The following is a 27,738-nucleotide window of genomic DNA, read 5'->3' as shown; positions in this document are numbered from 1 at the left end:
ATTGTTTTTAAACACCATGACTTGTTTGTGACCCCCGAAAACTGATATTGGTTTGGGAGATACCGAAAGATTTACACCCTGAACATGCATATAACACACAAAGCCTCTTTTATGTAAACACATCTTTATTACATATGCAGTTCAGTATAGGATTAATGCATTTGGCCATCAGAATGCCAATATTATGGATGTACATAGAATAAAAAAAAGTTGTTACATACCAAAAATGTTCAAGAGCCTGTTTGAGTACCCGTTTAATGATTGGCAGGATTAAAGTGTTATTGTCTCAGACCAAAGCAACCAGGAGCTCCACACCGCTGTGGACACTTCTCACTACCTACAGTATCTCTCTTTCTTGTTTTTGGATTAGTAGGAGTCGGGAACCCTCATGTGGAGAGGAGTGGAAGTGCATTTCTGTTTTGGCCCAGTAGAGAGCAGTCACTCCTCAGAAAGTAATGGGAACATTGGCATACAAATCATCATCTCTGATTGAGGCAAACACACTTGCATGCATTAAAAGCAAACCACAAGTGGCTAAGGCATCTGCAGCATTTAAATGTTAAGTGTCTGTAAGTAAGCAGTACATATACACACATTAATTGCTACATTGAGAATTACTCTCTTATATCTCTCAGGGTGATACTTGTGTGAGCACCTGTTATCAGCTTCAATCCTGAGGCTTTACTGGCACAGCTGGAACTGGTTTTCCATTGGGTTCTTTCTTGTCAGGGTTTGAGGAGCGGTTGATTTTGGGGCTTCTCGGGGGAACAGGTCTTCTTTGGCGTCTCCTCCTGGCCGGACGATGGCGTGCAGAGTTTGGTTGTGAAGTATCAATCAGAGGATCTAAGTGTAGTTTCCCACTCTGGGCATCTGAAGACTCATCGATGAAGGCCAGGTTCTCCCCAAAGTAGTCCAGAGGCTGAGACAGGTTTGGATTTGGAAGAGTCGTCTCCTCTTTAGGCTCTGTTGCAGTTTTTTCTCCGGGCACTCGCTCCGTCTGAGTGGCCTGGGAGTCTGACTCTGATTCAGACCCTGATTCATTAGAGCAGGAAGAGGAGGAAGAGTAAGACTCAGACTCTGTGTGACTCTCACGCTGCTCCTCTTTACCATCGGGGGCCCCGTTAGCTGACACACTGTGACCATGGACGCGAGGTCCGTGGCGGCGCTTTCGTCGACGCCGTTTGAAGGGGTCATCGATTTTCCCTGCAATGCGAAAGTCCACCGACATGTTCTGGATATTTTGAGTCCAGTCCGTTGCGTGGGCTCGAAGCTCTTCCATCTGAGAAGAGGATATAAACAGAGATTATTGAAAGGAATCTGGGCGAGATGTGATAAAAAACAGACATGAGAATGGGGAGTACCTCAGCTCTGGTCTTCTTAGATAGAACTCGAAGCCAGTTACCAATCATAGACAGGATAGAGGCAAAGTAGGCAAGGCCCAGCAAGATCCAGAACCACACCAAAGGCTTGTACCAGTGCTCGCTTCCCCCATTTCCAGAATCCCCTTTAAGAAGACACAGCATACAGTGTGTAAACGCAACATATTCATCCATCCAAGTAAATAAACATTTAACAAAAGAGACACTATACAGTACACAGCATATTAGATCATCAATAATTAATCTCAACAACATCCTGAATAATTTATGAGGGAAATGAAAATGGTATGTGCTAAGTGAACTTAATGCATTACAACTGACACTGATGCATTTACAGATGGCTAATTAAGTCTTCTCATCTACAGGTCGATGAATTCAATGAAAAAGCTAAAATATGTAAAGTCAGATTTAAAACACATTTTCACTTCAAATGCATTTTCACAAACATGGCAATGTCACTAATACATTCATATTGATCTGTGTATTACATTCTTTCCAGTGATGACAAGACAGTGATTGTTTTGTAATAGATTATAGACACTTTGATGCCCCTAACAGAGGGTTAGGCCCTCTGGTCAGCTCAAGTTCTGCTCTGACAATTCCCTACTTTTTCCTTACATTTGACAGCTTCATTACCATAACATGTATTGTATATTCACTTTAAAATCATATGGCCAGTATACATAATGCAATATCAAAATAATGAGCAATATACCCATTTCTTTTGAAATACATTATTATTTTCACTGGATGCTACTTGACTACTTAAGACAGTATACTACTATGTGCAATACTTTTTTACAATGTTTTGTTGCATATTGCTACTTTTATAATGCTGCTACCTATTTATACATTTGTTTAGCATTGATGTGTACTAATTTGATTTGATTTTATTAAGATGAGCTTGCTTCTTTATTTAATATGATTGTCTCGCATTTTATTTGGCCCTTAATCTGCACTGTCACTTTTCCCTAACAGTGTACATGTCCCTCTGTGAAAGAAACTATTCTGTGTAATGTGTTAGCTGCTTTTGAGTAAAAAAAACCTCATAAGATATCTAATTTCCACATTTCAATATTGATATAATATTGTAATACTGTTAGCGTACTATTAAACACGTGTGTGGTCGTATACCTGCAACATAATCTCCGAACCCCACCGTCGTCAGGGTGATTACCACAAAGTAGGCCGACTCAAGAAGAGTCCAATGCTCAACCTCTTGGAAAACAAATATAGGCAATGCAACGAAGAGCAGGCAGCCCAGCAGGATGGACAGGACGGCAGAGATCACTCGTACGATGGTCGGGCTAACTCGCCATTTCTATCAGCAGGGTAATAAATAAATAGGATGAGGCGAGTAAAGGAGAGTATATGTACAGTGCAAGCAAATTAGACATTGAAAGCTCTGTTGAGGGTCTGACCCGTAAGAGAGTCTCTATTTTGCCAACAGCTTTCCTCAACCCAGTACCCAGATGGTCTCCGACTCCAACGAGCAGGATACCGAACAACGGGATTCCCACCAGGGCGTAGAAAATGCAAAACAGCTGCCCTCCTTCTGTCTTGGGGGAGATGTTTCCAAAACCTGAACATGTGGGGGTCAAAGGTGGAAGATTAAGATACGTTGAACTGATTCCATTGAATATTAACTCAGAATTGTATCTAAATGCTCCTATTGGAAACCCACCGATGGTGGTAATGATGGTTCCTGAGAAGAAGAAGGCACTGGCCAGATCCCATTGGCTGACGAAGGTGAAGTTGCTGCTGGGATCCACTCCAGCACCAACGGCCTCCACTACTTCCTGTGATGGGACGGTGGAGAAAAGAAGAGTTCAGTAATTTTTATTTAATAAGATAATTAAAAAGCAAAACCATAGAAGCACAACATTTCTGAATTTTTGGGAACATTTTCCATGACAGCTATGTAAATAATCCATCATACATATCATCAAACATAAATAATATGTTAAAATCTGCTTATAGCACTGTATAATTATATAATAATTGTAAGGAGAAACAATAATAATAAACATAATACATGGGATTTTTATAGCGCTTTTCCTAATGCTCAAAGGCGCTTTATGTGTACACACACTATATTCAAAGTGCTGTTAAATAAATAGTCTCCTTACAAAAAGAATGCCAATGAGTGACCATCAATATTTCACAAGTGATTAAATATAGAATATAATGCATTGTAAGTATGTTTAGAATGAATAATAGACCTGGGTGTCATAAATGTTACACAAGATTCAAAGACACACACACAAGTAGTATATTTTTATTTTCCAATTATCTGGGGCATTTATGTTGGAAATGCTGTAAAAATGCATTGTCATGGGATCAGCTGCAGGCAGTCAGTGGCAAAGAAGTGACTGGTGATGTACAACTGTGACGGCTTCATTCTGTCCCGAGTGTATCGAACCCCATGCCACCACAGATAATCTAATTCTCCATATAATTATCTGTTTTGTGTCAGTTGGTAGGTGAAGACATTTGTTAACTCAGAATATATATCTGAGTATGATAAAGTTGTTATTTAACTTTCTCTCATACTGCAGCACCTCTTCTCACCCTCGGTATGAAATCAGAGGCCCGTCTGCTCTGATTGGTTAGAAAACCCCAAATAAGCATAATAATTGCAGGTTTAAGGCCGACATATCTCTAGGTGGCAACATGGTTTTCAGAACCAGATCTTCCTTCTAAGTCAGCAGTAAAAAACAGTTTTTAGAATTCAGGGTCAAAAGCAAAAATAAGAGGTTAACCAATGTGCGTGTCAGCTTCTGCGTAGTCTTCTGTTCATCACAGCTGGGAATTTGAGTGGTGTCAGAAAATAGAGAATATTCGACCCTTTCAAACTATTGAGCCTATTTCAGTGCTGTAATGCCATAAATCAGCACAGGCAATATAATTGTAGTGGTAATACTAGCCAAACATTAGCAAGCAGTTCACTATTGCTTTGAATGACCATACAGACATACCTGAGTGCAGATACAGCAGCCACATGTCACCATTAGTATTTCAATATACAGGATCAATTACATTTATAGCCAAGAGTGGCATGTCCTTGGGTGTGACATCGAACATGAATCAAGATGAGAACAGATTGGGGTTATGAAATAACTTGAGGAGTTGTTGAAAAGTCAGCTGACATTGGTTCAGTGAAACCGGACCCACAAAGCTAATTGTTGAGCAGAACAACATCTGAAGAATTACTTTATCACAGCTGCCTGCTTCACTCATGAATAATAGGACTTCAGCTTGTTGTTTTCTTTCTGACAGCACCTAACTAGTTACAATCAACTCATGGGTTCCTATGATTGTATTCATATCGCTTTGATGGGCTCATTTGAAAAATAAAAAATGTACTTTTAGAAATCCGCCAGATGCTCTGAATTAACATATTTCTCTTTATGATTAAAGACATTCACCATTTAAATATTGATCAGTCGGTGTGCAATGTCCTTATGAGACCAGCATTCACTTTTGTTGCTTGTAACCACGTTGTGTTAAAGGTCTAATGTCATGACCATTTCTACTGATCATAATTCCATTGTTGAGGTCTACTAGAATAGATTTACATTGTTCAATTTTCCAAACTCACATTGGTTTCTCAAACAGCATCTCTGTATAGTATGTGTATTCACTCTCTGTCCTAAACGCCTTGTTGCAGCTCCTGCCCCACCTCCCTATGAGCCCACTGTGCTCTGATGTGTGTTTATGTGTTACAATGGGGTTTGTTAGCAACCAGAAAAGGAAGTCCGCGGATTGGTCCAAATGTAACAGCTCCGCGCAAGTAACGTCACTATACCCAAAACATCACTGTAGGCTACCCAGGAAGAAAAATAAAAATCTCCAACGAGGTGTTCTGGGGGCAGAGTTTTACTTGCTACAGGGTGTACTTTGAGGGTTTGTGACTCTGCAGACCGTTTACATGCAGAAAAAGCTACATAACACACAAGGGGACGGGTAATAACCGGAAAAGCATGACATGGGACCTTTAACTCAATGTTAAAAAGATGAATAATTATAATAAATTCATATATTTCGTAGCACCTTTTCTTATTTAATATTGAGATTTCATTTAAAAATGCTATTTTTTTGTATTTTGCTTGATAAAAGCTGCACATGCTACTTATTTAGTTTGCTAACAAGCTACAGTAGGCTAGGTGTAGGCTTTGTTAATTAGTCAGTGTCAAAGTGGAGAACACATGTAGTTAGCTCCTAGCAATAGCTTCTTCATTCAGATTTACCTCTGCACTGTTCTGAATCAAAATGTTCCCCTGAGAGACACAACACTGCAAAGAACAAAAATACAGTGTGTTTCCCTGTTGTTGTTCTAGCCAAAAGGAGCTAGCTAACAATGCTAACACAGGCTCTCCACTTTGATACTGAATAATAATCTAGAATCACAAGCTTGTTAGCTAGTTAGCCTTCTAGGTAGGTAGCATATGAAGCCTTGTCAAGCTAACGTTAAAATGGTTACTTAAGGAATATAACTTGGCTTGTTTTTAAGCTAGTTTAAAAAAAAAAAAAAAAAANGCTCTAAACAGGCAACGTGTTTCATGGTTCACAAGTAATATTGATTTGATGATTATTTTTAAACCTCTTAATCTTCAAAAGATCTTTAAACAAGGGTTGGTTCAAATATATGGAAGTTTAACAACCCTTGTTTAAAGATCTTTTGAAGATTAAGAGGTTTAAAAATAATCATCAAATCAATATTACTTGTGAACCATGAAACACGTTGCCTGTTTAGAGCACCTCAGATCTCTTATCATCTTTGTATAAATAAGGTATTGGCCTGCTTAACTTCCGTCATGTCATTGAGTTCCTTTAACCTTCCTTTGCAATGTCAGTTGCAAAAACATCATTTACAAGTTTCATTCTGGAACGAAAGGCTGAAGGACAAACATCTCAAGATTACAGCCTGGTTGCCAACCCTGCGCGTAACACTCAGCTTTCATGCACTAGCATTGACTACAAACTCGAAAATAGCAGCTCTGACCACACCTGTTTATTTGGCCCATATTCCCTGTACTGCTCTACAGCCACTGCACAGCTTCAGTGATCAGTTATCAAACACTCTACACATCTGAAGGGTCACCCTGAGGACCCACACAACTGATTCAATATGATAGGATGGTCAAACAGGTTCCCAATTAATATAAAAAGTGATGCATTTAGTGTGGGGGAAACTTCTGAAGCAATTGGAAACAGGACTCAGAGAGACACAAGGAGAGCTGGAGCTTTGATAGCAAACACTGACGGTTTATTTGGAGCTTCGGCCGGAGAATTGACAAGAAATGTCACGGGCCACGAGTTGACAACACGGTTGAGATGCCACATCAATTCTGAAGAACCCTCCTGTAGTTCCAGGTTTTAACTGATTATTACAACGAGTATAATAATCAACATTCTTCAATAGATAGACTAAACAGCTGAGGAAACTGAATCACATTTGTTGTCGCTTATGGCTCGGGGTCATCTACACCCCGAGAAAGATGTGTTCCAGGTGTCCCACAACAATAACTATCTCTGACCGAAGTTGCCCGGTCATAAACTAGTAACAACAACAAAATGCTTGGACAGCCCCTCCTTAAGGGAGATAGCGGCTGCCCAAGGTTGGGCATCTGCGTCAGAGGGCAAAAGGTAAACATGTATACATGTAATCCTCCTCCTGCTGCCTTGATATTATTCCAACAAGATTTTTCAAAGATGTTTTTTGTTGCATGGCCTCAGATCTCCTTCATATAGTAAACAAATCTCTTTACTCAGGTGTTTTTCCACAGGCCCTGAAAACTGCAGTCATTAAACCGCTCTTAAAAAAGAATAATCTAGATGCTTCAGTAATGAACAATTACAGGCCCATATCAANACCGCTGTTTTAAAATGTACCAGTGGGGTATTTACTGATGTATTTTATGTCGTAGAACAAAATGTTAAAATCGCTTCAGCTTGTGTTAACTACAGAACTTATTTCAAGCTCACAACGAAAAACACATTCAGAAAACCATTGACTTCCAGACCAGGGAGTGCTAAAATGACTTATTCCTGCACCTCTATTGCCACGCCTTGACATACGACTGCTTTGTGGCCACTTCACATTAATCAAGAGCTCTAGCTTGCCACATTCTCAGGAGATGTCATTTGATTATACGAGAAGAAAAACCATCTGTCTTGATTTCCTGAATGTTACGGGGTTAAAAAGGTCTTTGAAATTCACCCACAGCATGTGTCCTTATGAGCTTTTGGTTGAAAGGGAACTGAGAGACATGAGTCCTGTTCTCTCTGTTCGCTACACGATACAACCAGTGATGTCTTTATTTCTAAAAAGAGGGATTGTTTTGTATTAAAAATGAAAGTCTTGAATGTTTTCAAAAAAGATGCTGCCTGTCTAGCAATCTCAAATGACCGTGGACTGTTCTTAACATTTGCATACACTTAAAAAAAAAACTCCGATGTATGTGGACATGTGTATGCAAAGTGAAGTGTCCTCTGATGGTGCTTTGTACAGTAACGAGATATTGTTCATATGTGTGGATCCGACGACCTGTAATTTATCTTTAACTTAAGTAGGAAAAAAATTGCACATGAGCAGATCGATGTGTGTGTTTAACGAGACTTTTCTAACACATTTACAGTCCAGTGCACACGCTTTCTGTTCCTACACTACACGCAAAAACACGACCCGTTTTTATCAAGAGAGGCGCTTTGTTTTTGTTTTTTTAATAGCATGATCCACTAGCAGGACTATAACTCTCATAGCTGACTGATGCAATTTATGTTAACACTATCATTTTGTAAGAGTATTTTATTTTTGTGTGTGATTAGTTCTAATTAAACTTGCCTTTGTCTAACAATGTAAGGCCTTGTACAAAGATACTCGCTGTCCTTTTTCCATGTTTTTATTATGTTATAAAAAGCTTTTCCATCTGAATTATTGTTATTTAACACTTTGGTACAGTAGTTACTTAAAGAGGCCCTATTACGCTTATACCAGTAGAGACACTACATACTGATATACACCTGAACATCAGCAGGAGAGGACTCTTTAAAGTAGAGACACTACATACTGATATACACCTGAACATCAGCAGGAGAGGACTCTTTAAAGTAGAGACACTACATACTGATATACACCTGAACATCAGCAGGAGAGGACTCTTTAAAGTAGAGACACTACATACTGATATCATCTTGAAAATGACCAGTATAGGGCCCCTTTAAATTAGATTGGATTATAATTAGTGATGATTAATGTGTTAATCATTTACATTCTGCTTCTAGTAAATGTGGAGCTGACATCCAGTTATCTTAAATCACAGAAATACATTATAATTAATGAGTTCATTTATATTTCTTATTCATAATCTGATTCTGTAAACTAACAGATCAAATTTAGTGAAGTAAAGGGAATGATTTTGGCTGCCAACATGTAGTGGAGTAGAATTATAAAGCCGTATACAATGGGAATACTCTGTTAGAGTACCTCAAGATGATACTGGAGTACGGGGACACAGAGACTTTACATCTGAATGTCTCTGACCTCCCACTGATACCAGTCCGGATTAAAACGTCTGGCAGATGGGTCAAAATGGGGGGGAAGGGGAAAAGGACAATAGATAATGAAGCTGTTGGAAGATAGGTGTCAAGTACAAATTCTTTGTTTTGTCTCGTAATTATGCAACTGCAACTAACTAGTGAAAGGTTTACGTCTGCACAAACTCTCGTATTCCCTGTGTATAGAAATACCTCTATCTCAATTTACTCTGCCTCAAGTAAAAGTCCTGCATTTAAAACCTCTTAAACAAAGTATAAGCATCAATATATGATTAAAATACCCAAAGTAAAGGAACTATTATTGATGTATTAATGTGTTTATGCTGGAGCTGTTGACAGTGGAGCTCATTGGAAATGCTTTTCGGGGTAAATTGAGTTTGGTGACAGTTGTTGAAAAATAATGAAAGATATAATAATAGGAATAAAAAAGTAAAATCATTTATAATAAGATATTATATTCATATAAGATATACAATATGTCAAATAAAAGATAAAAATAAAAGAATTACATGTTTTTTACAAGTTGAATGCCAGCAAAAATACTGCTAGGTAGCCTACCCTGTGTTATATGCTATACATTATTAGATATTTAAATGGTTGATTCCAATCTCCAAAGCCACTGTAGTAAAGTAATTTAGTAAATGTACCTAGTTACATTAAACCAGTGGTCAAAGCTAAGAAAATGTTGATACCAAACATACATTTTGGTATTTTGTCTTTCATTAATTAGACTACTTTTAAGAGAATCCATGCACATCTTCTTTTTTCTGGATGATACCCTCATAATGTCAGGCAAAATAGTTTTACAATTTCCAAAATCAAGAGAGTCAGTAAAACTCACTTTCAGATGTGTACAGTCTCTTTGGTGCACCTTTGAGCTTAATGTTAAAGAAAAAAAGCTTTCAATTTTCACATTTTAAACATCAGTGGACCAAAACAAATCTGTAATAATACAATGACACTTTGTTGTCCTCTCATTTGACCTGAAATTAGATTAAAAAGTCATTATATAAGGCACATTTGGTGTTATTAAAGAAAGAATGAGGAAAGGGTATCTTTATGTTTGTGTTGGTCCTGGTGACGTCACTTACCGTAAATACATCGGAAGCAAGTCAGAGCCGGATTACCACTTTATGTCTCTCTCGTACATATCCATCCGCAGACAATTGTTGAAACCATAATTTCTCAATGTATCAAAAAGGAAAACCGACAAACAGAATTAAGAGAAATAAAGAATAAACGTTATCAACATTAATGTAACGTTTCCACATGTATGCAACGTTTCAACGTCTATGTACAGTTTTGGATCTGTTCGTGTTTTTATCTGATGTTACATAAACGCTGTTGTGTGTGATTTTTGAAAAAAAAGCCATTTAGATTATTCTACCAGTAGTATAATTTATAACATATATTAATTGAAGAGATAAGGATCAATATTTGATTTTCTATGCTTACATTTAATCTAAAACACAGTTTCACTACTCAGTTTGGGGTCTATGTTGTCTGTCGGTAGAAGCTGAAAAAGGAAAACCGGTAGGCGGATGAATACATCGGAAGAGGGTACTTCCTCTAGCTATAAGTACCGGCTCTTATTTTTACATTACCGGCATTACAGCACCACTGCCGGTCAGGTTTTCTTTAGTCGGTGGAAAAATCCACATTGAAGGGTATTTAACTTTTTTATTTATACCACTTGTTTACAAAATGCCTGGATATTCAGACAGAGACCGCGGCAGGGATAGAGACAGAGGGTAAGTGCATTTTTATTTCGGATGTTTTAGGCGAGTTTCGGCCTCGTGTGGTCGGTGGAAATAGATGACATAACACTTTTTTTTAAAACGGGAGAAATGGTATCAAATAAAACAATATATGGTTTATTTTCCATTCAATATGAAAGGAAACCGTATATATTTGATGTGTTTCTTATAACCGGCGTTTTTCTAATTTGAAAAACCGTTGGTTGGTTGGTTTTATTTCCTCGTGCGGCCCGCGCCGGGGCCTGTTGTCTTTGGCCAGAGGCCTAGTTTTGGCCTCGTGTCCCGGCATTAGCTGCCTTTAGCATAACGGTGGCTAAGCTAACTCTTTAATAAGATAGACTTTATGGATCCCAAATGCCATGGGAAAATGTACAGCATTGTTTTAAAACAAAGGCATTACACATTATTTGCTAAATGATGAATAGAACATATATACATTGAAAAATCTCAAACTGGATAATGCAACTAAGCGGAAGGCTGTAATAAGAAAGGCCAAATTACAGCTAACTCATTAAAGTAAGATTTTATTTATATGAAATGCGTACGGAATGGGATATATACATTACATATTAATGTAAAATGTACAGTGTGAAGAGAATGTTATAATATATTGTACTATATGACACTACAATCCCCAGATGAGGTCTTATTTAACAAAGATTTCTTTTTAAACACCGTTTTAAGGCAGATAGTCGGCTTTTTTCCGCCATGTGGCAGCAATGAAAGCGTTCACAAAATGCCGGCTGTTTTTTTCCATTGTTCCTCTACTGGTTGAAAAGTATATGACAGCTTTACATTTCCTACAGAATGACGCAGTTAACACGAGTCTTTGTTCACTTGCTGTAAACGGACTATATGTGTGACTAAAACGGGGAATGTTTTTGCAGGTACGGTGGTGGCGGAGGACCCCCTCGCTTCGGCGGAGGTGGTGGTCGCGGAGGTGGAGGCGGTGGAGGGAAGTTCGGAAACCCCGGAGAAAGGCTGAGGAAGAAACAATGGAACATGGATGAGCTCCCTAAGTTTGAGAAGAACTTCTACCAACAGCATCCCGATGTTACCCGCAGGAACCCGGTATGTAGTCAGACAGCGTGGTTCGGTCCATGCAATGCAGTGTTACATAACTCCCTCCTGCACCTCCCTCCTGCACGTGTTCAGGTTATGCAATGATCACTGAACAACATGCGGTTTTTTTTTCTTCCAGGCTGAAGTTGAAACATACAGACGGACCAAAATCATTACCATTAAGGGGAGAGATTGCCCAAATCCTATTGCCAATTTCCACGAAGCCAGCTTCCCATGTAAGTATACAATAAACCCATTTTCACAATTTGTACTTTAGTGAGTTGGTCAATTAGTGTATTCTATCATCTGTATGTATGTACACTCTTTATTCCACATACACTATAGATATATATTTATTGTTAAGTATAAATATTTTATTCTTTAAGTCTTGTCCAAAGCCTTAGAGATGCCACAATAAATCTATTTCCCACTTTGGGATTAATAAAATAAATCTTATCTGAAGACTAAATACATTTGAGATGCTTAGAAAGTTGTGGTTCATGTCAGAAATGTTTGCATACATTAATTTTTATTTATTTTCCTTTTCTCCAGCCTATGTGATGGATGTCATCAACAAAGCAGGCTGGACTGAACCAACACCCATCCAGGCTCAAGGCTGGCCTCTGGCTCTCAGTGGAAAGGATATGGTCGGCATTGCACAGACTGGCTCTGGCAAGACTCTTTCTGTAAGTTTAATATTCAGATAGTAAATCTTTATGACTATTAACACTTGTTTGGCTCATAGTAGTGACTGTTAACACTTGTTTAGCTCATGGTAGTGACTGTCGTGTATTTTTCTCCACAGTATTTGTTGCCTTCAATTGTCCACATCAACCACCAGCCTTTCCTGGAGCGTGGAGACGGACCCATTGTAAGTATTCCCAGAACTTCCCATGCTAATTACCTATAAATCATTTGAATCACCCTCAAAAAAGCGCTTTCTTTGTCTAAACAGTGACAGGGTGAGTTGTCGTTAGAAGGGAATATTAACCCATCACTGTGGGTGAGATGGCAGCGACACAGTGGCTGACTAATCTCAATCAGTGATGAGACAAAACAAGTAGCCTCAGGGGGCATGAATTATTTTTATGAAGCATGCCTAAAGTTGTTTTCCCTCTCCACAGTGCTTGGTGCTAGCCCCAACACGTGAGCTGGCTCAGCAGGTGCAACAGGTGGCAGCAGAATACGGCAGAGCTTCACGTCTGAAGTCCACATGTATCTATGGAGGCGCCCCGAAAGGACCCCAGATCCGTGACTTGGAAAGAGGTATTGTGTAGTTTGCAATCTAATAAAAAATATATATATATTTACCCAAATAGCATAAACCAATAATCTCTAATAACTAGGTATATAAAAGAAAAATACTTCAACAAACTGACTTGCTACAATGACAAACCAAGGAACCTATATAGTGGCATGGCAGTATGTATAAGTCCCTCAGCCACGCCCTTTGTTGAGCCAGAAAAAAATGTATGTTTCAAAAATGCCGTTCTCATGGTTACTCTTCTCATTGTAGGCGTGGAGATTTGCATCGCCACTCCTGGCAGGTTCATCGACTTCCTCGAGTCCGGAAAGACAAACCTCCGCCGCTGCACTTACCTCGTCCTGGACGAGGCCGACAGAATGCTGGACATGGGCTTCGAGCCACAGATCAGAAAGATCGTCGACCAAATCCGGGTACGTTTGGGAGGCCTAGACTCGCAGATTTTGACATCAGACACCACATTTTATGATCAAAAGTAGGGTATCGAGTGGGCGGGGCCTATGGGGATCTTCCATTTAAAGTGATGTTTAAAACTCAGTTAATGGGGCTCTATCCCTCTCTATAAATATATTTATAACTAGTTTAGCTTGTTCCAGAGGTAGATAAAATAGCTAAGTGTGTTCTGCTCTGCTCACCGGTCCGTCACAGCGGGTGGAGCTGCAGGATTTCTGCTACACACACGTTGCATACCGCTATTCTATCGGCTTATCGATCAAAGCATCCATAATAAGAAGTAAATAATTTGGATCACCCCTTCAAAAAAGCGCTTTCTTTGTCTAAACAGTGACAGGGTGAGTTGTCGTTAGAAGGGAATATCAACCCATCGCTGTGGGTGAGATGGCAGCGACACAGTGGCTGACTAATCTCAATCAGTGATGAGACAAACTGTATCTAGTTAAAGATTGAATATAAATGTCCAGTTAGAAGTAGAAGCTCTACATGGGAGATGAATGCTTTGTTAGTTGTGGAAACGTTGTACTAAATGTCTCCGTTTTCTCGCAGCCTGACCGTCAGACTCTCATGTGGAGTGCTACTTGGCCCAAAGAGGTCCGCCAGCTGGCAGAAGACTTCCTGAAGGAGTACGTCCAGATCAACGTCGGAGCGCTGCAGCTCAGTGCCAACCACAACATCCTGCAGATCGTGGACGTCTGCAACGACGGAGAGAAGGAAAACAAGTGAGTCATAATGGACACAATAAAGACCCCATTATTATCTAGTTATTAGTTGGTGCTGTATAGTTCAGATCTCATTTATCATTCACTACTTCCAAAGACATGTATTGATCCAACTATTTGGTGCCATTTCTTACTATTACTTTGCTAAATTTACTTGCCTATTAATCATTTGAATCACCCTCCAAAAAAGCGCTTTCTTTGTCTAAACAGTGACAGGGTGAGTTGTCGTTAGAAGGGAATATTAACCCATCACTGTGGGTGAGATGGCAGCGACACAGTGGCTGACTAATCTCAATCAGTGATGAGACAAACTGAACAAGTGGTTACTCTTCTTAGACACTTGTTAGCACACTTGCGGTCTAAGTGAGACTGCATGCATTTAGGAAGTAGTGAGAGATACAAAAACTTGTGTTAAAATGCAAAGGAAACATTGGCTCGATATACAATTTGTACTCTATGAGTGTATGACTCTTGATATGTTGGTACTGACCGAGCCGCTGTCTTTGTTTCAGACTGATCCGCCTGCTCGAGGAAATCATGAGCGAGAAGGAGAACAAGACCATCATCTTTGTGGAGACCAAGAGGCGTTGTGATGATCTCACCAGGAGGATGAGAAAGGATGGGTAAGTGTTGAAATGAAACACGTAACCCTTGGATGCACGAGTGATGGACGGGGTAGTAATACAATTTCTTAAAATGTATGAAATTTGAATGACATGTTTTCTGAGGAATAGCTGGAATATGAAATGATAAAAAAATGTAATTGAAAAAACTTCAATAATAAATACCCACTTATGCATCTAAGGGTTAATCACGGTAGCATTGCCTGTTTTACTGACTTGTTCCTGCATGTTCTAACGATGAAACCGTCAATGTTTTTGTTTAGATGGCCTGGTATGGGAATCCATGGAGATAAAAGCCAGCAAGAGAGAGACTGGGTTCTCAATGGTAAGCTACTGCCTCATCTAATTCATCAAATAACTGTAGAATATACAATAAAACATCTTTTGAATTACCTTTTTTATTCTGTCTTTTTCAGAGTTCAAATACGGAAAGGCTCCGATTCTCATTGCCACCGATGTTGCCTCCAGGGGTTTAGGTCAGTATCCTCCCTGAACACTCGTCCACTCTTTAATGCATTTTTAAAAACAAGAGAGGAAAGTGTTTGCTTTCTGTAACTCCTTCTGCTTCTCTCTGAGTTTCTCCCCTGACCTGAAGGCGCAGTCTGTGTGGCAGGGCCTTGGCATGACAAGCCCAGGTTCTCCAGAGGGGGAAGGAGGATTCTTGGAGGTGTCCTGACTGGCGAGGCGCGGGTCTCCCAGTCGTGCAGATAGACACAGAGGTGACCAGGCCAAAAGAGCAGCATATAATAACGCGCTGGCCTGCCTAAAAACGGGGTGGGCGAGTTGAGGGCTGGCCACAGTTCCGCCCCCATAAAGCTCGTCTGTTCTCTGGCAATGGTTTGGACTGCTTCACACACCCAGGCTCTGTAACCGTCCCAGCTCAAAGCCCAGCTACACTGTCTCCTATTGTCTTGCATGTACTGTGCATCGCAAGCTGTTTGAGTCATTTGGAAGGTGCTTTCTGTTGCGTAGACTCGTTGTAAAGCATGGGTGGCGATTTTAACGTTGCAAGTTTCTTAAAAAAAACTTTCGAAGAGCAGTTCTGTCAGATCGATACCATACCTCTTCACCTCTGTAAATGACATGGCTTATTACTGGCGCTTTTGGTGACAGTGGGACATGCTCGTTGTTGGACACACTTGGACAAAATCCAAGCTCACACTCCTCCCTCGCCTGCGTTTTCAAAGTCATGTCGAGACCTGCCAACGAGAGACATTATGAGAACACTGGGTCTGGAAAAAAAGCTTGGGATGCACTGTTTGTAGGCATCCTGCAAATTGGTTCAGATCAACAGACACTGCAGTGAGCTTTAGAGAGATGGGACCTTGCTGTAGTGCTAGTTCAGGCACACTAGGAGGCAGTAATGAGTCAGTGTTTTGGGCGTGTGCTGCAATGGGAATGGACTAGTGAATGCATACTCCAGAAAATGGTAAGACTTCTGATCCATTCTTTCTGAGGGTGGTCTGCCAGTGAGGGGGAGGGTTTTTATTTTATTATCCCACTGGATTGGAAGCCAATGGAGTGTGCATCGGTTCTCTTTTCCCACCGTAGTCTCCCCAAAGGAGTTAGAGTTTTTGTGGATATTAGCCAGCCGTTTCTCTACCTCATGACCTCCACTAACTTTTTGTTTTTGATCTGGTTGTTGTGGTGGCGCTGGCACACGTCTCTTTGTGTGCTGTCCTGCTTTTCCTTTATGCCACACCGCAACACAATCTTACAGATGTGGAAGATGTGAAATTTGTCATCAACTTTGACTACCCCAACAACTCTGAGGACTATATCCACCGCATTGGCAGAACGGCTCGTAGCCAAAAGACAGGCACGGCCTACACCTTCTTCACTCCGAACAACATGCGCCAGGCCAGTGATCTCATCGCTGTGCTCCGCGAAGCCAACCAGGCCATCAACCCCAAGCTCCTCCAGATGGCGGAAGACAGAGGAGGTAAATCCAATTGGTGAGATACAGAAACTGTGCTGTGAAGTGCAGCCACTCTCTTTCTGCTGCTCTTTGCTCTGGGACTTTCGAGGGGCTTTTTATTCACTTCTATATCACTATTTCTGGTGAAATTGTCCCAAAAAAATATCTAGTTCTAAACACTTTTCATTGAACTAAAAGTGCATATAGATACTACTTGTGTTTAATGCTTCACAAACTTAAATGGACTTGTAATGTTTGACATGGATCTGCTTTATTTTAAATTATACTTAAGATGACAAGTATATCAAGTCACTCTTCAAACATTGAATATAGAAGAATAGCTTAAGAAACATCAGCCTCCCGCCACTATGCCTGTCTGTCAGAGTGACTGAGTATAATCCAGTGGACGCTAAGATTGACCCGGCTTTAGGAAACAGGGATGCCCGAAAACAATGGACAACTTTGTGCCGAAAAGACCGGAACAAATACACCTGTTTACTCACTCGTCAGTACGTTTTGTGGACAAGCCCTAATTATAATCTTTAATCAGATCAGTGTCACAAAGAAACATTTAACTCATAACACTTTCTCTAGTTGCACTTAAGCGACGTTATGGCATATAAGTAAAATGTTGAATTAGCTTTACAGGCTAAGGAGATTGGAAACGAACATGGGACCTGATATGTTTGGGACAATTCAACCACCAACAAATATTTGAATGCCACGCTTGTGTTTGAAAACAAAATGGCTGTCTCTTTCTTAAACCTCCTGTTCTTTCTCTCTCCCTGCAGGGGGGGGTCGTTCAAGGGGCGGTCGAGGTGGTGATTACAGGGACGACCGGCGGGATAGGTATTCTGGGAGACGTGACTTTGGCAGTTTTAGGGACCGGGATAGCGGTAGCAGAGGATACGACAACGGACCAAGCAAACCTTTTGGCAGCAGCAGCAGTTCACAGAATGGAGGCTATGGAGGAAACGGCAGCAGCGTTAGCGGTGGTGGCGGCGCCGCGGCAGCTAACGGCTACAGCGGAGGAGGAGGAGGAGCCGGGTACAACGGAAACGGACAGTCCAACTTTAACAACCCGCCCGGAGCCTTCGGTGGCCAGAACTTCCAGGCCCAGCCCTTCCTAGCTAAAGCCCCACAACTAGCCGGGCACCCCCCCTTCCCCTTCCCCCAGAACCAGGCTCCTCCTCAGCAGCACCCCCCACCGCTGGTGCCGTACCCCATGCCTCCTCAATTCTCGCAGTAAAATAGCACACACTTGAAAGAAAGTAATTTATTGCTTCTTTTTTTGTCTTTTTAAGTTCGCCACACTTGATCCAGATTTTTTTGTATTTCCACGACAGGGTTACAGACGACATCAACCTCTTATCGAGCCTTTTTAAGATCTGCAGTGCAGCGTTAGTGGTGTTGCACACTTTTCTTTCCCCCTATTACTATTTAATTTGTTACATTCCTCAGTAATGTTTAGCTTTGTTTTGTATTAGGTAATTACAAAATGTATTGGTTTTTTCTTGTATCCTGAAAGTGATGTTAAGCTCCTAACTTGGAAGTGCACTGCATGATCTTTCAAAAATAAAACATAAAAAGAGATTTGCTGTTTCTGTGTTATTTTCTGCTAGTTACAATGTCTCCCTATATCAAGGGTCTGCAACCTTTTTGACCAAAAGAGCCATTTTGCTCCTTTTTCCCAAACATTTTTTTGTCTGGAGCCGCAAAACATTTCATAGCTTGATAGCTTATAAAGTTGTATTTATTGTTATATCAGACAAACTAGTTTTTTCGCATTTATTAGGCTATTTATTACGTTATATAAAACTGTTAACCTCTAATAAGAAACAAAGAAATCCTATAAGGAGAATTAAAAATAATACACAAAATACTTTAAAATAAATTAAACACAGCACTTGGGGAGTCCTCTGCACATTTGAAGAAAAAAATATATATTATTAAAATGTGCCCACTTTGAGATAAATAAAGTACAGCTGCACCCTAAAAAGAGTTAAAGGTAAAGTAGGTAAGAATGGAGAAACCAACTCGAGTGCGCTAGAATTTGAAAATACACAACGGGAAAAAATATGCCACTTTCTTACAGAGCCCCTCCAACACACACGAACGCGCATGACCAATTAGGGCACGAGATAAGTTTGTGCACAGATGGAAGGCTGACAGGCAGGTAGGCCATCCAGTTATTTTAGCCGGGCCGGCTAAAATGATTGGTCGTGCTTTTTACAGCGTTACGGCTTCCACAGATTAATTTTTGTAAGTATTTATTGTCAAAGCATTTAATATATTCATTGCTATCGGGACATTAAGAGCATTCCATGGTAAATAAAGTGTTTTCTGAAATAAATGACATTTCACATTCATTCACATGAATTATGACTGAAGATTGTTTGCTGTCTTCCTCTCCCGTGTTGTTCCTCGATACGTAAAGGCTGCAGCACCGTTGACAACTTCTCTCTACATATCAAACATACCGGTAAACCAGCATCGTTTGCTGTGAAAGCATATAACTGTCCAGGCAGAATTAAATCCTGTGTTCCTCCGGTGCTTTTCTTTGATTTATCCATAGTTCGCTCATCGAGCCGGGGGGCGTCTATCGTTATTCCAACCCAGTTTAGATTTAACCACGCCCACTTCCGCATTACGCAAGGATCGACGTAGCTCTACGTAGACACGGCACACCCGCGAAATCTGAATCTGACAATGAATCTGAGAAGCAAAATACCGTCCTTATAAACGCTGCATAATATCATAGACTGTATGCATAATATACAATATCTTTGTCAATATGACTGACGACCACACTTATGCAGTGCTGAGGTAATGTTAATTCGTCATTTAATATTAATTCCTGATGGATATAAGAGGGATACATTAGCAAACATCTGTATATATAGCCTATATATAACATGTTAACGTTTATTTAATATTTTATAGACTTTTATAATATGTTATAAATGTCTATTTTAACATTAATATATATATATTTTTATAATATGTTATAAATGTCTATTTTAACATTAATATATATATATTTTTATAAATGAATAAATGTGTGTAGGCCTATATATATATAAAGTAGTATCATTAAATAATGCTAATACTTACACCAGCTGAGATGATAAAACACCAGTAAACATCTGTGTGTATAAATGAATAAATACATGTGTGAGTACATATAAGTGTGTGTTTATATATTATATATGTTTATAAATGAATAAATGTGTGTAGGCCTATATATATATAAAATAGTATCATTAAATAATGCTAATACTTACACCAGCTGAGATGATAAAACACCAGCAAGACAAAAAACAACTATTCCTGCTTTACCGCGACCGCTATGGCTATAACTGCCGAAGATTAAGTCTATGACGCTAAAGCTACGTTCTTGCGTAATGCGGAAGTGGGCGTGGTTAAATCTAAACTGGGTTGGAATAACGATAGACGCAGCCGGGGGTCAGGTTATTCGCCTCCAAGAAAAGGCGCTCGCGCGGGACCGTAGCAGGATGTGACGCATATTTTAGTTGACCTAATTAAAACCGTTTTGTTTTTTATTTATGTGTCACAGTATCACCTCAAAATACAAGATACGAAACATTTTCAACCGTGCAACAAAATATAAATAGTCCTACAAATACTTTTATTTTATTTCCTTCTTACTTTTGTCTAAGCTCAAGGGAGCCAGAGCAGAGGGCTTAAAGGGCCGCATGCGGCTCGAGGGCCGCGGGTTGCCGACCCCTGGTACTTCCTTTACTGTCCACCAGGTGTCATACTACACATGCATAATCACATACACACAGTCTATGGGGTGGGCAATTATTTTTTACAAGGGGCCACTTCAGAAACTCGAGCTGTGTTGGGGGGCCAAATCAAAATAAGTTGAACTTAATCTTGCTCAATATTCATTTTCTCCCATTATAGAATGCAGTATATTACATATTTGTATGAGCTGTTACTGGTAATCAAAAGAATAAGAATGCTCCCTTACAATAAATATATGAAATTGTGGAGTGGGCCAAATAGGAAAATACTCCTACAGGTAATAAGTAGTAAAAACAATCATTGAATCAGTATTTAATTACATTTTTGACACGTTCATCTTCACAAACCAATACTGAAAAGGTGTTTTACAGTATGTTAAAGATAAGAAATTAATCAGCTTTATACAAAAATAAATGAGTGCATTTGATTTTTGTTTTTCAGTTAATTTTACTTCAGTGAGAAAAATCCAGTCGGTCTTGGGCTTGAACAATTGCACGGAAATCTGGTTCAATGTCTGAGGTGGATATGCGAAGGACAGCTGAGAGGTGATCATCAGTGATAGAGGATCTGTATGTGGATTTGTTGAACTTCATCACTGAGAATGTCTGTTCACATGTGTAGGTAGATCCAAAGAGGACCATCATCTTCTGAGCACGTCTCATCGTGTGGGAAGTTCTCCTCTTTCAGGGAAGAGTAAAACTCAGGCAGTGAGACTGACCTAAAGTGCTCTGACTGAAGTGTGTCAGACTGCAGGTCAATGAGTTCAAGCTGGTGGGCGTGGGTCTGGGTCTGCGTGGGTCGTGCTGTGCGGTGTGTGTGTGTGTTGGTGTCCTGTGTGTGTGTGTAATGTGTGTGGTGTGTGTGTGTGTGTGTGTGTGTGTGTGTTGTGTGTGTGTGTGTGTGTGGTGTGTTGTGTGTGTGTGGTGGTGTGTGGTGTGTGTGTGTGTGGCTTGTGTCTGTGTGTGTGTGTGTGGGATAACGTGCCCGGTTCCAGCCGTCTCTTCTTATGTTTGTAGTGGACGGACGGTCTATTTTCAGCTAATCTAATGCTCACTCTCACACACACACACACACACCACCACACAACACACACACACACACACACACCAACACACACCACAGCCCACCACACACCACAGACATACACACACACAATCACACATACACACACACACCAACACACACACACACACCACAACACACACACACACACACACACACACCAACACACACTCCGTGGAGACGACCACCTTGTTACACTTGAGGAAAGCGAGCGACCTCCCCTCTTACAAGTCCAAGTACCCGACACCCACACAGTGTGTGTGTGTGTGCGACTGATACAATGATTTCCCTTCGGTGTGTGTGTACGGAGCTTCTAGGTGTTCGCCTCCCTCACACACTACTGTCCCTGTTTCACCTCTACGTAACTGACGTACGGTTGTGATTAGGTCAGAAGGTCGGGTACGCTCCGCGTCGATCCGAACAAAGATGTGTGGTAAGTAGCTAGTAGTGGTGTGTGGTGTTGGTGGCTGTGTCGTGACGTAAGCGATGCTGTGGAATGTGAGTATAGAGATAGAATAGGAGATGAGTGGAGAAGATAGTAACCAAACTTAGTGATACGTATCATTGATGAAGAGACATGAAGTGGATAAGAGGAGGAAATAAGAGGCGCGGCAGCGCGGGCCTGTAAGACAGCACGTTTGAGTGGTTGACACGTCACAGTGTAGCACCCGAAAGAGCGAGCTACACGTTCGAGCTAAGCCTGACCAGTCGTAGAGTCTGCGCCTGACCTCGAGACGTCGATCAGCGCGACGCGGCGACCACCGACAGGGACTCAGCCCACGCGGTGTACGACACCACCAGTGCTCCAACGACGTGTTCGCATGCTGTGCATACACTGTAGCATTGGACCTTCTATCTACAAATACCGCAATGAGGCTCACAGTGGGTGAGTGTCACGGCAACAGTCACTCACTAAGGCGCAGTGCACACACAGGACTATGATATGAAAAGTTCAAGAAGAGGTCGTAGAGAGTGGTCGGATGGAGACAGTGAGACGCGCGTAAGGTGCAGACCGCTACGGCTGGCGCGGGCGGACCGCACTGAACCTTTTATTCGAAAAGTCAAAGATACAAAAGGTAGCACACACGACGTTTACTCGCGTACGACTACGAGCGAGTCCACACAAAAAGAAAAAAAAAAAAAAAAAAAAAGAAACACATATACACAACACAACAGAATAACTACAACCCTACTCACGAAAAAATAGAAACACAACAACCGTAGACTTAGCGCGTCGAGCCGTTGCCCGCAGCGTGACTATCGGAGAGCTTCCGTCGCCGCGCCAGTGCTCTACGAGCCGTCCCCAATTGAGGCGCGCACACTATACGTCCATAAACGCTACTAGGCCCTAGAGAGGAGTCCGCGTGCACCAACAACCGGGGGTACATCGGCAAATTGTCAGGACGACTCTACACAGTCCACTCACACGGTCTGAGGCGCGCGAGAGAAGCGAGACTGCGTAACAGAGCGAGAGAAGCGCGAGAGAGTGCGGACAAGCGCGCGCCCCACTAAGCGACCGAATCCACACACATAAGTCGGTTCGTGGCCTCACCTCCGCCACCCAAAAAGGGGACACCACGAGCACAGCTGACCACGAGCGCGCGCCAAGGCGGAGGAAGGGACGTACAGCACACCAACGCAAAGAGTGGGTTGGAACCTGCGCCACCGCAGAGAGCACCTCCGTCGTGGATGCACAACGCGACTACGAGCGACACAACGCGCGAGAGGACCCGCACGAACACACGCCAACCAAAGACATTTGCCAAAAAAACGGACAGCTAAAACCACCGAGTCAATGACAAACACAGAACATGAGCGGGACGCATGGGAAACGCACAGCGAGAGCCACGACACAAAAGTGTATCTAAGGCACGCTACAATCAGCTATTCGTCGACTGATTTAAATTTGCTCACAGATGAGCAGAGTAGACAACACACAGAAATAAGTACGCGAGAGCCAAGAACACTCTCACCCGCGAAAATTAAATCTAGAAAAATCTTGGGCTACTTATGAAGTCTCGAAGACAGACGATTACAAACCGTATCAACTCACCATAATGCGAGGGCGACAGAAAGCACTCCTGCTGCGAATTGCCTTGAGACCGAGCATGAAGTCAACAGAATAAGCGCGCGTTGCAACAAGGTTAATTCAAAAGTTTAAATAAGGACAGTGAGCGACAAGAATTCCATGTATAGCCAAAGACGTCGCTAGGCTAAAATCGCGCGCTATCGTGAAATTATATCGTGTAGACCGACTATCGCATTAAGGTTATTCGCGCTAGCGAAGTTTTGTCTGAATGTGTTACCTTAAGCGAAGACACGTAAGCCTGAAGACACGTCTGGTACTCCGACAGGTACAGAGAATCTTTAAGCAACCGACACTTGAGAGACTCACCCACGAGGATTGATAAAGTCAAACTCAGAGAGAGAGAGAGAGAGAGAGCATTAACACACACACTGTGAAAAGCTTGTTAACGCACATCACATACCAGAGATGTGTCATATGAGACTTGTTGCATATGTCCAGATATATCCTTGTATTGTCAGCCTGAACAAGTTCTTACAGTGTTAAGCCAGCGGTGAGAAAGCATCTACACTGTATCCCTCGACCTACTTATCTGTTACCTTAGGATGACAATTGTAAACAGGACGAGCAAAATCACACTGACCCGAACAACGTGTACGATTAACGCTAAAAAAGATAAAAAAAGATCATATTCGAACTACACCCGAACATCGGACACATCAGTCACCAACAAAACCTATGTAAACAAACAAGTTTACATTCTTTAACAATTCCATTTTTACAAGTTCATGTAACGTGTCCCTTTCCCGACGCAGGGTTATTGGATTCGTTAGTTCATAATCGTAGTTTACTACGAATTTCTATCAAAATAACTTAATATTCCTGTACGTAATTACAACAATTAGGTAACGCATAACGTCTACCTTTTCACCTCGATTGAAATTATGGCGGTCCATAGAATGGCGTCTGTAGTAAATCTCAAATACAAAACTACCACACTTATTAAACTTATTATGAATTGATTATTACAGGTTATATTACAATCAACATATTACACATATTTCACCTTCAGTTCATATTCATCGAGTATTAAAGTCAATTCCAATAACTAACACGGTGTACGTAAGTTTCTTAAACATAAACGTATTCGAGTTAAAAATCAGGATTTTATACTTCTATAGATCACAAAGTCAAAGTTTGAATCTCACTTGTAAAAACCAAAATTTTATTGTTTACAACAAGCTCGGAGTGAACTAGCTTCCCAAATGAACCTTCACTAATTTGTACACATCATACTGTGGACCACCTGTCACTTCCATCATGGTCCTACATTACCTACGTTCGCGCTGTTGGATGTCCATACCTCGTCGTCCCGGCAGGGAGGGATGTCCCGCTAGTACGTCTCGAACGCACCCCGAGTGGAACGCCTCGAAGTGAACGCACCTCCCAGAGTGAACCGCTCCCGAGTGAACGCTCCCCGATTAGAAACACTCCGAGGAACGCCTCCCCCGGAGAACGCCTCCGGATTAGAACGCCTCGAGTTGACTCGGCTTTTACCAACAACTTTCTCGTACTTCACGTGAAGTTCGAGATCTCGAACTTGCACTGAGTCTATGTTCTTTTTAGTTACAAACATTATGGATACACGGTACCCTCCCTGATACGTGGCGCGCGTGCACCACCGAGATCGAGCGAGCCTCNCTTTTAAATCTGATTCTTACTTTTAGAGATACTAAACATTGTTCAGACCTTGTTTTAGAGGTTTTCTTCACATTTACATAACACACTCGAGTTAATGTTAAAATGTGAAGAAAACCTCTAAAACAAGGTCTGAACAATGTTTAGTATCTCTAAAAGTAAGAATCAGATTTAAAAGTTGTTTTACACGAATAATGTAAGAAAGATGTGTAACATTTTAAAGTTGGAATGAGGTGTCTGAGTGAAAGTATGAATGAACAGTTAGCAGTTGAATTGCATGAAGATTTGTTGAAGTCTGAAGATTTTCTCCATTGACTTCAATGTTAAAAATGTGATGTATTATGGGATGTATCTCTGGAATTATGAAAGTTATGAATGAGAAAAGTAATAGCCATCGATTCCCGACCGAGCTGAACGTTTTGATGTTTGAACGGAGTTTCTGCGATGTTCAATGCGGGAGAAGAAGCGCGGCAAAATACCGGCGGAATAATACAAATTTCGTGCGTAGAATAACAGTTAGTTGGAATGCTGTTAACAGCATTCCAACTAAATAATGAGTTGCAGCCCTGCTCTCCATGAAACTCCTACTTCAAGTTAATAAACTAATGCTTGTTGTCGACTGCTGACTCCACAACTGTTTTTCTTTCCTGCGCGGACAAAGAGCTGGTCAATGTAACATCTAAATGGGAGGGACCTACCGGGGAAACTTAGCAGAGCTTTTCCGTCAACCTTATAGGCCACGCCCACCTGAATCTCTGGCAGCGTGTCCAAAATGTCCAGCTTCGTCAGGGCAATCCTGCGAGAAAGAAGTCTGTTAAATTGATGACTGTAGACGGTCAGTGTGCAGCATGGAGCTTACCAGTAACCTCAGTATTAACATAAGCTGAGGGACAATTTAACATTGAGATAGTTCCTTACGCGGAGAAGCCGTTGACCATGTGGGCGTATCTAACCAGAATCAGGTCCAGCCAACCACAGCGCCTCTTCCTGCCCGTGGTCACGCCGAACTCTCTCCCTCTGGACTGTAACAGATCTCCGGTCTCCTGAAGGACAACAAACACACTGTCAACGACAACTAGTTATGAATAACTATATTTACTTTAGAGGTCCTGTTCATGCTTCCTGTTTTGACAGGTTCATTTGTGTAGGGACAGTCAGCTGGACTTGCCGTTTTCCAGTTTACATCCTGCTTCAATTTCACACACTCACAGGAGGAAGCTGCCCAGTGTCTAGTTAAAGAGCCGTCAGACTTCCCAGCAATCTTATAGATTTGAACTAAACAATGTCTGACCACCAGCTGAAGCTAACCATTAAAGCTTGAAAACTGAAGATGCCACTGAGGCCTGTTTGGCTTATGGGGTCCATGAGAATGGCTGTGACTTTGCAGCCATGGTAGCTCTGTGTGTTGTGGCCGTGTCTGTATTTTGAACGTTTTATGTTGAAAGCATTTTTTCAATTGACAAACTACAGAGTGACTATTGTGTTTTCAAAGTTATTATCATACTCGAGCAGCTCTGACACTCTGAAAATCAGAACATAAAAAAACGACCTTAGGCTGCCATTTTACTTTAGTATCCACATATTGTTTATAATAATGTATGGTTTATGTGCGAGTAATAACTGCAATGTAATTGACACAGCCTAAATTATTTACTTACCATCTCCGCAGCACTTTCATGTTTTTACACCCCAGTGGGTTATAGTTCAGTAATATATTGTTATGAATCCATCTTTTTATTTCTTAATGACTACCTTTTAAATATTTGATTTATTTTGAAATGATTTCAGATCAAGTGAATGCTGTATGCTACTCTATACCTGAATGTTTGTCTAAATATTAGGGCTGTCAGTCGATTAAAATATTTAATCGCATGATTGTCCATAGTTAATCGCGATTAATCGCACATTTTTTATCTGTTCTAAATGTACCTTAGAGGAATATATTTTTTAAAGTTTTTAATACTCTTAACATATGAGTGGACAAATATGCTTTATGCAAATGTTTATCATCATTTGAACAATGACAAATATTCTCATGAATATTAAACACAACAACCTCTGAACATTACAAATATTCGTCTCAATTCAATCTGGAACCTCTCTCATACAATAATACAATACAAAGTGTGTGTGTGTGTGTGTGTGTGTGTGTGTGTGTGTGAGTGTGTGTGATGGAGCATTGGAGCTATGTGCAACTCAAGGCATATGCTCAAACAGGAGCTGCCTGGACGCTGCAATCATGTTGCGCGCACTATCCGTGCTGAGTGTGCTGACTTTTCGTACAATGTCCCACTGTCTGGCTACCTGCATAAAGTCAAGTGCTCGGCGCAGTTGTCGGCGAAATGTCGCTCCTGTTTTCTTAAACAGCTCCTTATATCCGTTAGCGCAGCTAGCTAACACCAGATGCTAACAACAACAATACATGTAGGTGTGCGCGTTCGCT

General features: G+C 41.0%; 2 protein-coding genes across 4 annotated transcripts in view; one reads left to right on the top strand and one right to left on the bottom strand.

Moving 5' to 3' along the window:
• Positions 1–142: 142 nt before the first annotated feature.
• Positions 143–27,738, bottom strand: part of kcnk4b (potassium channel, subfamily K, member 4b) — a 30,462-nt gene continuing 2,866 nt past the window's right edge. For both annotated transcript variants that reach the window (XM_010785638.1, XM_010785637.1), the window contains exons 4-8: positions 3,064–3,178; positions 2,801–2,961; positions 2,514–2,700; positions 1,362–1,504; positions 143–1,279 (exon numbers count right to left, since the gene is read on the bottom strand). In XM_010785638.1, the coding sequence (XP_010783940.1) occupies positions 668–1,279; positions 1,362–1,504; positions 2,514–2,700; positions 2,801–2,961; positions 3,064–3,178 (1,218 nt within the window). In that variant the 3' untranslated portion in view covers positions 143–667. The remainder of the gene's footprint in view (positions 1,280–1,361; positions 1,505–2,513; positions 2,701–2,800; positions 2,962–3,063; positions 3,179–27,738) is intronic.
• On the top strand, positions 10,538–18,331 carry LOC104957960 (probable ATP-dependent RNA helicase DDX5). Of its 2 annotated transcripts, none has more exons than XM_010785635.1 (13): positions 10,538–10,690; positions 11,584–11,767; positions 11,898–11,994; positions 12,311–12,444; positions 12,564–12,629; positions 12,883–13,024; positions 13,275–13,435; positions 14,025–14,197; positions 14,710–14,820; positions 15,084–15,145; positions 15,237–15,296; positions 16,541–16,762; positions 17,530–18,331. In XM_010785635.1, the coding sequence occupies exons 1-13, from the start codon at positions 10,644–10,646 to the stop codon at positions 17,985–17,987; spliced, it is 1,917 nt and encodes a 638-aa protein (XP_010783937.1). In that variant the 5' UTR covers positions 10,538–10,643; the 3' UTR covers positions 17,988–18,331. The 2 variants fall into 2 exon arrangements, with proteins under 2 accessions (XP_010783937.1, XP_010783938.1); XM_010785636.1 differs by having other exon boundaries at positions 16,541–16,775; positions 17,530–17,652.

This window comes from Notothenia coriiceps, unplaced genomic scaffold (genome assembly GCF_000735185.1).
Source record: "Notothenia coriiceps isolate Sejong01 unplaced genomic scaffold, NC01 NC01_scaffold00028133, whole genome shotgun sequence".
In the NCBI taxonomy this organism is placed as follows: Eukaryota; Metazoa; Chordata; class Actinopteri; order Perciformes; family Nototheniidae; genus Notothenia; species Notothenia coriiceps.
The sequence above is the reverse complement of the archived record's forward strand: the minus strand, read 5'-3'. Positions and strand labels throughout refer to the sequence as shown.

What these genes read in the sequence shown, in the direction of transcription:
- LOC104957960 (XM_010785635.1), top strand. Translation starts at nt 10,644, where the DNA reads ATGCCTGGATATTCAGACAGAGACCGCGGCAGGGATAGAGACAGAGG. An exon ending in AGATCGTCGACCAAATCCGG is followed by an intron (nt 13,436 to 14,024) that starts GTACGTTTGGGA and finishes GTTTTCTCGCAG; the next exon opens with CCTGACCGTCAGACTCTCAT. An exon ending in AGGAGGATGAGAAAGGATGG is followed by an intron (nt 14,821 to 15,083) that starts GTAAGTGTTGAA and finishes GTTTTTGTTTAG; the next exon opens with ATGGCCTGGTATGGGAATCC.